At 44.1% G+C, this 14,212-nt stretch overlaps 1 protein-coding gene across 4 annotated transcripts in view; it reads left to right on the top strand.

The window, feature by feature from the left end:
• ELP1 (elongator acetyltransferase complex subunit 1) overlaps positions 1-14,212 on the top strand; it is a 54,399-nt gene that overhangs the window by 11,850 nt on the left and 28,337 nt on the right. For all 4 annotated transcript variants that reach the window (XR_006413622.1, XM_044418900.1, XM_044418902.1 and 1 more), the window contains exons 4-14: positions 439-520; positions 2,358-2,438; positions 4,550-4,635; positions 6,537-6,636; positions 7,323-7,413; positions 8,836-8,959; positions 9,175-9,268; positions 9,817-10,050; positions 11,508-11,678; positions 12,123-12,216; positions 13,502-13,672. Coding sequence is in view for 3 of the 4 variants with exons in the window: in XM_044418900.1 (XP_044274835.1) it covers positions 439-520; positions 2,358-2,438; positions 4,550-4,635; positions 6,537-6,636; positions 7,323-7,413; positions 8,836-8,959; positions 9,175-9,268; positions 9,817-10,050; positions 11,508-11,678; positions 12,123-12,216; positions 13,502-13,672 (1,328 nt within the window). In the remaining variant the exon portion in view is untranslated. The remainder of the gene's footprint in view (positions 1-438; positions 521-2,357; positions 2,439-4,549; positions 4,636-6,536; positions 6,637-7,322; positions 7,414-8,835; positions 8,960-9,174; positions 9,269-9,816; positions 10,051-11,507; positions 11,679-12,122; positions 12,217-13,501; positions 13,673-14,212) is intronic.

The following is a 14,212-nucleotide window of genomic DNA, read 5'->3' on the forward strand; positions in this document are numbered from 1 at the left end:
CAGAGGCGTAGCATGGCCTGAAGAATCACTTTCTCCAGTATCACCCGCCCCAGGAAGGCTTGGCTTTTGGTGCCCTGCAGGAATGTGATTTATGGGGCTACCACACTGAGCAGAGTCTTCTTGGTGGTGACACAGCAAGTGTGATTTCCTTCCAGTGGAGATTTGTGTGTCCCATGCTTCAGGCATTCACAAGCTGATCAAAGAAGCATTTGTTTGTACAGGCTTTAGGAGGTATAGGCAAGTGTTTTTCCGGTGTAAGGCTTTTGCAGTGTTGTAGTGATTATCTTATTGTCTTTCATTGCCTATTTGTATTGTAGAGTTATGATTTTAAGAATGTTCATTTTTTTATATATGGGTTGTTAGCCACCCTGGGCTCTTTGCAAGGAAAGGTGTGATATAAATGCAAATAAATAAAATATAGTCTTTATCCTTTTGCAGCTGGAGTGTGTTGGGAGTGTGGACAGTGGACTAACCCTGATGAGCTGGAGTCCTGACCAAGAGCTTGTGCTCCTTGCTACAGGTGCACTGCAAACTTTAAAATCTAGTATTGTCATTCTCACCCTTTTAGAGCAGGCATGGCACTGTTTCATTACAGAACATGGTTTGCAAAGCAGTTTTGGGAATATGTGGTTTCTCCCTCCGCGCCTAGTGTGAATATTCTTCCATCCCTTTGCTTCCTTTCTTTGCCTTAAACATGGGTTAATGTTTCTGCATGCACCAATGTGCAACCCCAAGCTCAGCAAATTCATCATTTGCTTAAGGAGAGGTTGTTTTGGCCAGCAAAGAATCTGTCTTTCTCCTGTATAGCAGTCAGTGAGTTTTACATGTCTGCATATGGTGATGGGATCTCCTGACAGGACTTGGATTCTGTGGATGTGCTGATTACCCCACTGACAAAAGTCTCTATGAATGAGTTGATGGATATGGTCTCAAGGTTACCTGAAGGAGTGTCTCCTTCCATACTTGCCTGCCCGCCCCTTAAGATCTGGGGCAGAGGCCCTTCTCCAGGTGTCCTCCCTGAAGGAGATTAGGAGGGTGACTACCAGGAGAAGGGCCTTCTCTGCAGTAGCACCCCAATTATGGAATCCCTCCTCAAAGAGGGTTGCCTGGCACTGTCACTTTTTTCAGCGCCAAGCTAAAACCTTTTTATTTTCCCATTGTTTTAAGATCTGATTGTTTTACTTGGGGTTTTATTCTCAGTTGGAATTTTTTAGGATGCTGTGTTTTATTTTATATTATTTTATTGTTAAACCATCCCGAGACCTTGATAAGGGATGGTCTAGAAAAGTTATAAACAAATAAATACGTAAGTGTGGTGTGGAGGTCCTCAAGGCTGGTGCCTCGGGGACTTAAATATTCAGGTCAAGGTTGGCTTGACGGGGTAGCTCAGAATTTCATCAGCTTCATTAGTCAGCCCCTTTCAGTTAATCTCCGGCCAAATGCACACAGCAGGGCATAAGTAGGTTTGGGTTTTGGCAACAGATATATACAATACTGATATGTGTATTGGGACCCAGTAATGTCCAGTAATTGGCATGGACCGAGCATTACTTTATCATTTTTCATCTTCCTGCTCCCTAGAACTGCCGCAGGGGTGATAGGCAGGATTTGGTGCTTCATCCCAGGGAGCTGATGAATCTGCACAGTGTTCTGAGGTTTCTTGGGAGTTTTTTGTAGGCTTCGCTGGTGTTCCTGTCAAATCCCTGGTCTCTGCTTAGAATGAGGGAATGACTCAAGTCCTCAGTACAATCACTCCGAAACTACCCCTGCCTGGTCTTAGGTACCCTGCTCTTCAGGGTAGCTGAGGACAGTGAAGTGACTGAGTCAGTGACTAGTGTGCAAGTAGCGAAAGACTTGGGGCAAGTATGACCAAGCACTGTTAAGAATCCATCTTAAATCTTATTCTGTACTCAGGATGTTGACTTAGAGTTCATACTTCTCCCCCAACATTACATCTGTTCAGTGTTGTCCAGCAGAGCTTCTTTGGGTGGGGAAGGGCCTTGGAGTGACCCCAAAAAGCAATGATTTGAGTCCTCAAAAGGCCACTGGAATCAGTCTTTCGGATGCTCTGCAGATATAGTCACTCGGCTCTGCCAATCTGTGCTCTCATTCCAACAGAGTTGGAGCTAGGTAGGACCAGAATGCCACCTACTCATGCTATCATGGATACTTTTCAGCCTGTACAGCTGATTTTCTTCTCTAGATCTATCTGGTGTTATTTTCAGAGTTGTCCTGATCACCAAGGCATAGGGGCTGGAATTCTGTGTCAAGATGAATATGCTAAATTGGTTAAATCATCTTAGCTGATCTAAGAAGTCTTCATCTGACGCTCTGTTGATGTGTTTGCACTGTGACAGGTGAACAGACTCTTATTCTGATGACAAGAGACTTTGAACCACTTATGGAAAAACGGATCCACCAAGATGACTTTGGTGAAGGTGAGTTGGTGCTGCAGAAACTGGCTGGTCAGAAAATAAATCTGGATGCTCAGAAAATAAATTGTAAGGGAACTGAATGAAGACTGAAAGTCCTGTACCACAGAAATAGATTTAATTGGTCGGCGTGGTTACGGTAGCACTAGCGTGGTGATCTACTTTCAGATATTGAATACTGGAGAGTGTTGGCCTGGAACTTCGGAGATTCAGGTTCTAGTTTCCATTCAGCCATGAACCTCACAGGGTAACTTTGGGCCAGGCACTGAAGTGCAGCCGAACCTACCTCACAGGGTTGAGGAGCAGCATGTAAGCCGCCCTGGGCTCTTTGCTAGAAGGAAAATGGGGTATAGATGAGGACGACGATTATGAATAATAAGGATACAAGGGTTGTGTGCATAGTTAATTTAAAGTGAGCAAGAGTTTAGATGTATGTGTTTTGTATGTATTTTGTATAAGAGCAGGCTTGCTATTGTTGCCACTTTGGGCTGGAAAGTACAGAGCATAGAAGGACATTGTCACTCAGAAGACCAGTATGGCACAGTGGAGAGAGTTTTACCTTGTCTATTTTATATTGCAAGATGCCCTGAGGCCTTTTTTATTTTGGACAAACGTAAATAAAAATCAACAGAGTGTTGGATCAGGACTGAGAAGAGTTTGGTTCAAGCCTCCCTATATGGCAATGAACTTCGCTGTGTAATCTTCCTATTTATCTTTTATTTATTTAAAACTTTTATATACTGTCCTTCGCTAAGTCCCAGGATGGTAATACAATAAAATGCAATAAAAGTACAGCATCAGACATCAAATTACAGCAAATAAAAACACATCTTTAAAACAACAGCAACATTTAAAATAACAGGAAAATAAAAACGTTTTGGCCTGGCGCTGAACTGAAAAAAGTGTTGGCATCAGGCACACTTCTCTAGGGATAATTTAAATTATCACACTGGGTGATTGTGAAAATAAACTGGAGAGAGAGATTAAAAAAAACCTGCCCTGAGTTTTGTGGTCATTGGATAGGCTACATCTGGCCTACCACCACGCTGGCTGCTTCTCTGCTCACCTCTGCCCTCCAGACTAACTGGTGTGTAGCCTCACAGCACGAGTGCAGGCTTTAAAAATGGTGGCAGAACGTGTGTGCGTCCGTGTCTGTGTGGCAGGGGAATTCTGGGAGCTGGGAAGCAAGAGGGCTGCTTCCCCCGCTAAAACAACGTCTGCACACAAGTGTGTCTATATTCCTCTATTGCCCCACGTTTTCATGCAGTTTTTTGTTCTTTCTATGTTTTATGCTGTTTCTGTTTTCTGCCTGGATGTGGAACATTATATAAAAGTTTATAAACAAATAGAAGTATCTCTCTGCCTAAAGTGGTGATTGGGAAGGGTGCATTCCCCCCACCCCCCAGATTTTGATGAATTGTAACTGCTATTAACCATGGCCAGTGTAAAGCATGGTGAGGGATGATGGGAATTGTAGTCTATCAGCATGTTCCTGCATCTAGTTTAGAAACATGCAAGCTACCCAAAAACCTGAAAGGTTACTGCTGGCAATGGGCTAAAATCTTTTCAGTGGACTATTGATCAACCTTTTAAATTGAATCCAAAAGTGTGTACATTATTAAGTCCTTGACAAACGGCAGATTTTCAAATGGGATTGGCAGAATTCTTCCCATACAGTCCTGATGAAATGCTTTATTAACTGGTTTCAGGGAAAATGGGGAATAACCTTAACTGCAGTAAACATTATTTAGAGGTATCAGGGAATGATCAGGGAACACCTAATGCAGCGATAATGCAGAGAAGCATGGGTGGATCTGACCATTCTCTTCAATAAAAGATCACTAGTGAGGAACCCAGTGTAAGAGCAAAACATGAATGTAATATTTCTTTTAAAAATCACTTCTTGCTTGCTTGGGAACAACAAGGTCTTCTACTGGTCCCATTTATGGCTAGGAAATGCAGGACATCCTGTGAGATGCATGGGTAATAATGAGCTTGTAAAGCTTGCAAAAGACTTTGAGAACCAGGGAGTTGCATTAGAGAAGTGGGGGAAATAGCTATTTTTGTCAACTTGCTAATTTTCCAGTTCTCAAATGTTACATTTATCTCATTTCTAGGGAAGTTCATTACTGTTGGCTGGGGTAAAAAGGAAACACAGTTCCATGGATCAGAAGGCAAGCAGGCAGCTCACACGAAGCCAAAGGTAATGCATTCTTTTCTTATAATCAGAAGATCGGTTGTGTGCAAAAAAAAGTATTAAAAGTATGCAGTTGCCAGATGATAGGTATAAAGAAGAGGGGCCCTCTCTGTATACACAAACAACCCATTCATTTTAAAATCCACGCAATAAACAAGCTTGTAGAACTGTTGTAGCAGTTAGAGCAGCGGAGGGAGGAGGTTCAGCCTTTGCCCACCCCCAACCATGGAGCTCACTTCAGGACAACACAGTCACCCAGCTCACATCTGTGTCTAACATTAAGCCAGGATTTAGCATTATGTGCACAGCCGCCTCCAACCCTGAATGAAGCCTCAGGCATATGTGATCCCTGTTTTCCTCTCCTCCCAAACAACCAGGAGGAGGAATAACCTATGACATGTTTCCAATTTTTGACTTGTCGTTTTGTATGTACCAAAATCTTGGTTTAAAACAAACTCTAGCCAGTTGCTAAATGAGCCAACAACTAACCCTGGTTTGTTTGCTAGATTGTTTCACAAAGTTGAGTTGATTTTAAACCAGGATTCCTAGCATGTATGCAGTGATAAGCCAATGACTGGGAAAGGTGGAAAGGCAGGAGAAAGGATAGTGTGAACCTGAGGGTTTGCTCATGCTTACATTGGCTGATGCACATACTGTTAAGTTTTGATGTAGCATTATAGATAGACTGGGCTACATATGCTCCCTTAGCCTAGCCTACCTCGCAGGCTTGTTGTGAGGATAAAATGCAAAGCGGGGAACCATGTATACCACCCTGAATTCCTTAAAGGAAAGCAAGATACAACTATCAGTCTGCTCTACTTTCTCAAAATCACCTCAGCAAATTTGGGTAGAGCCATTCTGCCAAAAGCCCCTTTGCAGCCCCTTCCATTGTCCCACTACAGTGAACTTCCAGCTAGTCCTCTTTCCAGACCTGCCACTCTTCACAGACCGGATGAATTTTTAGCAAGGTTCGGGTGGAACTGGGGCAACAATTGGCATTTTTGGGGTGTGAATTTGGCTCTGGAGTCAACCATTGCTGGTCCCTTATTTAAACATGAAAACATAAATCAATAAATAATAAATGCCTTTAAATTCCTGTTGTCGTTTTAATAAAACCACTTTATAAATTCTGAAACCTGAGAGAACCATGGATTAATACTTGTTTACTTCAAAGGTATTTTATTAAACTCATAAGAAAAAAACAAATTCCTGCAAAGAGGACAAAATACAAATAGACAATAATATTTGAATTCATGAACTAATTTTATTGTTTAATGGTTATTTCTTCGTCTTCTTTTCCTTGCTATTATTTCTAATACAATTCTTAAAATAATGCCATGTACTGACAAGAGTCACATGTCCTGCTGTTTACCGGTGCTTTAGATAGTGTAAAATTTTAAAATGTGAAATAAGAACACTTCATTATTAATGTTAATCTAAAGACAAAACATTTCCTTTGATGTAGTCCATAGTTCTTGGGGAGAAAGATAAAAAAGTGGACTGCATTGGATACCAAACATTTCCTAATGCCTAACTAGAGTGCTGTAAGAAATTTACATTAATGAAGTTATAGCTGTAGAAGCTGTTACCAACTGCCCGGTCTTGAAACAACAACCAGGCTGGAGTCCAAGAGGACTCTATGCAGAATCTTACAATAAGCCATAATCTTACATTTAAGCCAAAATGTCAGGGATCAGCAATTGGCAACATCTGGGCAGGTTTCTACTCCTGGAAGACTGTGCCATGTAGCACACAGTGGCACGAGCACCTTAATTTTTTAGCCATCTTCTTTCTGGAAAGTGAGGGGAGAGGGAAGTAGGTGGAAAAGTACATGTGATTGCAGGGCTAATGGCCAACCATCCCCTCCTGGATCCAGATTAATAGGAAGATAATATTATTTCTCCCAGGAAGCGTTGCCTGTTCTGACATGGGATGACCATCGACCTCGGATCACTTGGAGAGGAGATGGACAGTATTTTGCAGTGAGCGCTGTTTGCCCAGAGACAGGTTGGTATGAAATGAAGACAGTGAAATGCTGTTTGCTAACATTCTTGAATTGATCAAGGGGAAGGGATGGAAATCATGGTGGCCCAAGCTTTACCTTGCAAGCTATATTTTCCCCTGTCTGTGCTCATGCAAATTTATTCCCATGAGATGGAACCCTCACAAGGGGATGTGGATAGGTGTTTTTGTTTTGGCGTGCAATTAAGAAAAAGCAAAAGCTATCTCTACTGCATGCATGGTGGTGGTCAGGGCACCCCAGTGGTATTCCTGAAGGTATCCCTTTCCTTTCTCCCCTATATGTGAGCAGCTGGGAAATACATCAGAGTTGGGGCAAAGCATATCACCATCCTGACACTGTGTTCATGAGTGCAGGGAACAAAAACATATATGGTCCACAAATACAATCCATGGGGTCCCTGTCCACACATGTGTATATATACATGTACATACACACTGCTGCTATAAGAGGCTTTTTGGTATTTTTAATCTAAAGAGAGAAAGAGAAAGTTTCACCGGGTAGACTATGAACAATGAGAGTACAGTTACTCAGAAAGAGTACTGTTCTGTACTGATCTGGGAACGTTCTTTGGAAGGCTTTCAGGGTTAAACATTGCCTGCAAATCCTGAAGCCTTTCTGAGCCTTGTTTTCTTTTTCCCTATGCCTCCTCCCCCCTTTTCAAAATATGCAGGGGCTCGGAAAGTGAGAGTGTGGAGCAGAGAACTTGTCCTGCAGGCTACAAGTGAGCCAGTTCCAGGACTAGGACAAGCCCTGGCCTGGAAGTGAGTAAAGAGCCGCTGTTTGTGTGTGAGGAGTTTGCTCATCATTTCTATATTCCCATCATGGCCTCACCAGCCTGGTATCTTAGGGGTGGTGACTTCAGCATGAGGCTCAGTCCGTGAACTCTCAGGTACAGAAGTTGTGCACAGCCACCTTCTCCAATCTGGTGTCTTCTGAATATGTTGGGCTGCAACTTTTTTCCTGTCTGGGAGTGATAGCAGTTTCAGTTCAGCACATCTGAAGGGTTCCAGATTGGCAAAGGGTGCTGTACACTGTGTTGTGAAGAGGGGTAGAGTACCCTGGGTCCTGTTCAATGTCGTTATATCCAAACAGGCCATACAAAACAGACAGCTCTAAACATAGGCTGTTATTCAGTACAGTGGTACCTTGGCTCATGAACTTAATCCATTCCAGGACTCTGGTCATGACCCAAATTGGTCGTGAGCCAAGTCAAATTTCCCCATGTAAATAAGGTTAATCTGTTCTGTAACAATTTTTTTTTAATCACAAAAAGTTGATGCAAAGTGACAAAGAACAGCAAAGATCGCGGCCACCTCCTCCTCCACCTGAGCACGAGCGTGAGCGCGATCGTGCCCATCATCCCTGCGCGAGCACAACCGCGATCACTGCCATAGACAGGTGTGATTGTGGGCACAGTCAGGGGGGAGGTGGGCACGATCGTGGGCGCGCTGGGTGGGGAGATGGGTGCGATGGCGATCATCACCCAATGTGTAGTTCGCGACCTGACGCAAATTTTTTCAGAAATTTCTGTTTGCGACTTGATTTGGTCGTAAACTGAGGCATTCATGAGCTGAGATCCCACTGTAGAAGGTTCTTGTTGCAGCATCAGTTGTGGAATCATGTGCTGTTACATGTGAACCCTGCACTATGGTTTAACCATAGTTAACAAACAACCCAGAGTTTGCAACCCAACAACAAACAATGGATTTTCTTCCAAGGTTGTTTGAGGTTAACAGCTCATAGTTAAATCATAGTGCAGGATTCGCACAAATGCAAACAGGGCCTTACAAATCAGAATAGCCAGAGTATAGGTTGAGAATGTCATTGACTTGTGGGATGTTTCTGAACTGTGGATTATTAGAGTATTCTCTGTACCCACAACTGAACAACTCTTCAGTCCATGGTTTGAGTTGTCATTTCATGTGAACCAGGCCTATGACAGATAAGTATGAATTGTGGATCCTCTTATTTCCTGACCAAGCTAGGGGCTGTGAAGGAAAGGAAAATTTGATTCTCAGTGGCTGCTGATTGGGCAAAGTAACTGGGTCATCCCTGGAATATGTGGGTCTTCACTCCTCTCACCCTCTCGCCCTTCATCTCTCCTAGTGAACAAAAAGTGTGATTTGGGAATTATTCCCTGAAACATTGCTGCCCTAAAATATTCTTTCTTTCTTGTACTTGAGGCCCTCTGGAAGTTTGATTGCATCTACACAAGATAAAGCCAACAAACATGACATTGTGTTCTTTGAAAAAAATGGACTCCTTCATGGTGAATTTACACTTCCTTTTGAGAAAGGCCAAAACAAGGTAATTTCCTTTCTTGGAAAGTCTGTTAACATAATCATTGTTACTCTGCACACTATATCCTCATGTGTTTCTAAAGCAATTTGCCCGTAATTGGAGGAACCCAAACACGCAGGCTTACACTGTGAGGTATTGTGAAGGAGATTGTAGCTGGTGGGATAATAAGCATTCTGTTGGAAAATGTTGTGGTTAATGCAACAGCCGGATCTACACTTTAGGTAAATGAGCTGCTCTGGAATTCGGATTCTACTATATTGGCTGTATGGCTGGAAGAACTGAAAAGTGAGAACAACGCTGAACCACAGATGTATGGTAAGAACACTGAGTCATTATCTCTTAGGGTTTCAGAGCGGCCTACAGCTAGCTGCGGCCTCCACCAAAAAGCCCTGGTTTGTACATTCCTGGCCTCAGGCCTTTGCATGCCCCCTTCTCTTGGAAGGAGGCCTTGCATAAACTGCACATATAGCAATGTGTGTGGTGTCTGCAGCTGCAATACCTTTTTGGCTTTTCTTCATGCAGGGAGGGGAAAGAGAATTAGAGGTAAGGACCAAGTCTGGCATCTTCCCCATTTGCCCAACAAATTAGTGATCTAGGCTTGCTGCTTAATTTCCCGTCAGCCAGCCTTCAGGCAAAGGATGATGTTGAATGAAAAGGTGGGAGGAGCAGGCTGTTCTGCTGCTACTGGTGCCCAGGAAATGCTTGTTTGGCAAGCTGGTTGGGTGCCAAAACACCAGGGCTGGAATTTCTTAAAACCTTGAAGGATAGGAAGATTCAGAAGTCAGGTCTCTGCTTCCCTAGTTGGGAGCCCCAGGTGCAATGTCCTGTCCCAATCCTGTAACCATGGCCTGTTCTGCGTACAGTTCAACTGTGGACAACAGGGAACTATCACTGGTACCTGAAGCAAAGCCTGCATTTTGGTGGCTCAGAAGGAAGCCAAGCTCTCGTGGCCCTGGCATGGGATCAGCAGCACCCCTGTCGACTTCACCTCCTTGGACAGCACTGGCTTTATCTCTGCTATGACTGGCACTGGAGCACCGACCGCAGCGCTGGCGAAGGGGCAGATGGCACGGCAAGCGTGGCAGTTATTGATGGAGGTATGTTTCCAGTGAGCTGGAGTTTTCAAAGGCAGACAGTGCATGTGGGAAAAGGCCACACGCTGGGATTTGGCCACCTGCTAGTAAATTTTCAATATGTATGTATGTATGTATGTATGTATGTATTCCTTTGCTCCTCACGCACAAACACACCTGTGCTGCACACCTGTACTGTGCTTGCCACAAAAATAATACAAATATGATTGCATGGAAAGGCTCCAGGTTTACCTTGATTCCTGGAAGCATCCCGCTGGCTCCTGCAGAAATAAGGATGCTGGTTCAGGTGGACTTTGGCTTGGTCCACCTAGGCAATTCTTGCATTCTTATTGTGTGAAAATGTGACACTCTCAGATAACCACGGCAGCAGGATTGCATTTATATCCTGTCTTTTTTCTCTTGAGAGGAACCCAAAGTGGCTCGCAGGGCTCCATTTTTTTATCCTCCCAACAGCAACTCTGTGGTGTAGGTAAGGCTAAGTATTTCAAGAAAGTTTCTAGTCCATATGACCACAACTGTGCAGTTCACCAGATAATCTCTGACGCTTGGTCAGGTCTCTGACAGCAGCAGCATACTCCTAGCTCCATGATCCTCCACATGGACAATGGGAGCATAATAAATTATGCAAATTAAGCTGGTATAAAGATATTTGCATGATTTAGACAGAGTTTGGAATTTTCTTTGTGCATTATATATTTTATGAAATTGAAGAGTATACTTAGCCCTGTTTAAGAACTTGCCTATAAGTGTTGCTTTGAAGGAACTCATCAATCCTTTAAAGAAACCTCATCTAAATGAATAATACAGCCACAGAGTTACTAACAACCTATTTTTCTTCCTCTTCCTGTTGTGTTGATGGTGGGTGGGTTCTACTGACACAGAAACATAAGATATTACCCTGTGATTTCAACCATTCTCACAACAACCCTGTAAGGTAGGTTGAGGTTGTTAGTGCTATGTTGCCAACAGGCAGCTGAGTCTTTCTTAAGGCCACCTCGTGAGTTCACAGCAGAGGTGAGATTTGGCCTCTGATTGTCCCTGCTCAGCCTCTTAAGTCAAATGATTATTTTGTCCTTGATGTACGTTGGCAGCTGAACACATGAACAAACCAGCTGAAAAACTAAATTAGCTTTCCATGTGAAAGTTTTCTCTCTAAGGGATGCAGGTTTGAACCTGGCCTTAGCATGGTGCTACAGCCAATCCCACCTGAGCGGAGTGGAAGTGAGAAACTGAACAAACGTCCCCCAGATCTGCCAAGTACCGTTCCTCTGTCTGAAATCCACACAGCTGCTCCTTATCTTCTGACTCTTGTTCGATTTTTAAGAAAGTCAACAATGGTACTGAAGGAAGTACCATTCAGGGCTGAAGGAAGAGCCCAAGGATTGTGTGTCCACCTCTGTATCTCAGTTTCCGCACAGATGCACATTTGGTTGATTTTTCTCTCTCTTCCTGTTTGAAAGACAAGGTGCTACTGACCTCCTTCCGGCATGCCGTGGTCCCCCCACCTCTTTGTACATACCAGCTCCAGCTTCCCTGTGCTGTCAATCAAGTTGCCTTCTCTGCAGAGCCTTCTAGGTGTGGGGATCTTGCTGTCCTGGATGCTAGGAATTGGCTGCACATTTACAGATCTGGTAGGTAGTCTGAATGTGGCTTCAGTCCTGCATTTTATGAGTAACAACAGGAACAGCGGTTTTCAGATTAGTTTTTATTTGAACCCACAAGTGCATCCATATTTTTGAAAGCTGGGTCTTTGCATGGGGAATTCTGCTGGAGAGAGCTCTGGTTTTCTGATTATGACTCTTATTAGATAAGGAAACAAATCTGGCTTGTAAGAGCAAAGGTTTGGTAGCTGCATTAAGGATCCCCAGTTACTCTTTTTGGAAACTGAACTCAGGCTGCCATTTTCTAGTTTTCTTGCTTCAAGAAAGACTTTCCTGCATCGATTCATCTGCAACTTTACATGCAGAGGCTGCAGGGGTCTGTTCCCTGTTTCATTGTTAGCTCATAATTAAAACACCCTGGGATGGAGATGACATTGTGGCTTGTGACATATTCTTTTTTCTGCCCTCTAACAGATGGCCATACGGATACAGACTCCACAGTTAAAATCGGTGCAGCTGAAGGAAGCAAAGTTTTAGCTGTGGTCCCTCGGCTGGAAAAGTCATACAGGTACCCGTGGCTAAACTTAGAGTGGAATGCACTTCTGGAGGGAACTGAATTCAGTGTTCAATGTCAGACGGAGGCTAGAGGCTGGATTGGCTAGAGGCTGGATTTTGTGTATTCTATTACTCTAGGTACCATTTAGGGAAGACAGAGTAAGAGTTGGGGTGTGTGGTGATAGTTAGAAACTATTGAGGGCGTTAATCTGAGTCACATACCTCAGGTAAGCTTTTGAAGAGTCCCTCTGGTTGTTGTGTTCACCAAGTAAATTGTCCGGACCGGTTACCCCTGACCAGTATGTAATTCTTCCAGAGATTACTGAGAGTTGCTCTCTCCCTGGTTTGTCTAGGTATTATAGAGGGGTGCCCTGTCTCTTACACAGTATGGTCTGCTCAGATAGAATCGTCCAATTCAGAGAAAGAGTTGGAGGGGCAGAGGCAGGCAGGTGACTGGGCAGTGTCAAGGTTCTCTAGAGAAGATTCGCAGGCAGACGGTGAGAACCAGCCTGCCTTGGAAAGGGAAGGAGGCTTTTCAGAACTGGAACGGGAGAGGATGTACCTTGACCCAGGAGAAGCAAGGTGAAAACAGGAGAAGCAAGCAGTCTGTGAAGGCTGGCATTCCCACCATCTTGCCCACAAGCAGCAGGAGCTATCCTGAAGGTAGAGGATAGCTTTGCTGAAAGGGAGGGAAGGAGGGGAAGTTTGAATTGGGATTCCCCTCTTTGCATGGGCAGATACTTCTCTCATCTCTTAGAGAATGCTGCTCTGATTTATATTGTTCTGTATCCAGTGAAGTTCCAAACAAAGGACTGCACTTCTAAGGTTTCATTCTCAGTCTGTGGAAAGAGAGGAAAAAGGGAAATGTTCTGCTGTCACTTAGTATATTTTAGAAAGCTGTTGAGCTGCATGGAGGCAGGGGTAGTTTACCTACCTGACTGATATACTCTGCAAGCAATGCAGAATCTCAGGCTTGGACCCAAATCCAGCCTCCAGGGATCCCCAGTGGCTGTCCCCCTTTCTCCATGCCCCTGTCCCCCAACTACCAATCTTTTGGTGCTTTCTTGGAATTCATCCAATTTCCCCCCCTTTTAAAAAGCGTAAATGCCTCTCCTAAAATAATGCTAAACTATGCTGACATTTCCAATATTTGGGGGGCTTTTGGCTTTTGCCTTCAAGCGCAGCCCCTCTTGCCTTGAACCTTGCCAAACCCCAGAAAATGGCCCTGATGAAATCCTGGCCTCAGACTAGAGGGATTATGCTAGGTAAATAATCTGTGTTTTTGGCCACTGTCGCAGGATTGACTTAAGCGATGAAAAAGAAGAGAGGAATCCATTGTGGCTTCGCCTTGTCACATGGTTGGAAGAGGACCTGTTCCTGGGTGCTAGCCAGGGCCACCTCCCAGCTCACACTGTCCTTCACCATCTGAAGCTGTCCCCATCAGCAGAAGGAGGACATGTTGATATCAGGTACTAGACAGGTCTTTTGGCTTTAGTGTTCATCACAAAACACAAAAGTGTGCTTGTGTTTGTGTGTGTTTCTGGAATCCCAGGGCAAATTTCTGTCTAAATGCCCCTCTGGAATTGGCCAGCTGATCCCTTGCAGCCGCTCTTGCAGTGTCCATGCTGGTGAACATGGAAAGCCAGTTCTTCCAGACCTGCTTGTTCTCACAAGAGCCTGTCTGCCTGTGACTAATGTGTGGAAATATCAACATTGCAGAAGAGCAGCCAGTTAAGATGCACTACTAATGGCACTAGGGAACGCCGACAATGATTCCTTGGGAGATTATTCATCTTGCTCGGCACCTTGGTATTGCTGATGTGCAAAGGGCATGGCCCTGGTGTAAGTTATGGATGTGTGGGATATAATGTGCTCAGTGCAGACTGCATGGGAAGTCAAGTACAGGATTGGAGCCCAATCTGTAAGCTGATGTTCATCTCTGCCTAATAAAATGTTTGGTGTAACTTAGAAGCCTGCACACACACCTCTCAAACTGACAGAACTTGATC

This window comes from Varanus komodoensis, unplaced genomic scaffold (assembly GCF_004798865.1).
Source record: "Varanus komodoensis strain SLA01 unplaced genomic scaffold, ASM479886v1 scaffold94, whole genome shotgun sequence".
Taxonomy (NCBI): Eukaryota; Metazoa; Chordata; class Lepidosauria; order Squamata; family Varanidae; genus Varanus; species Varanus komodoensis.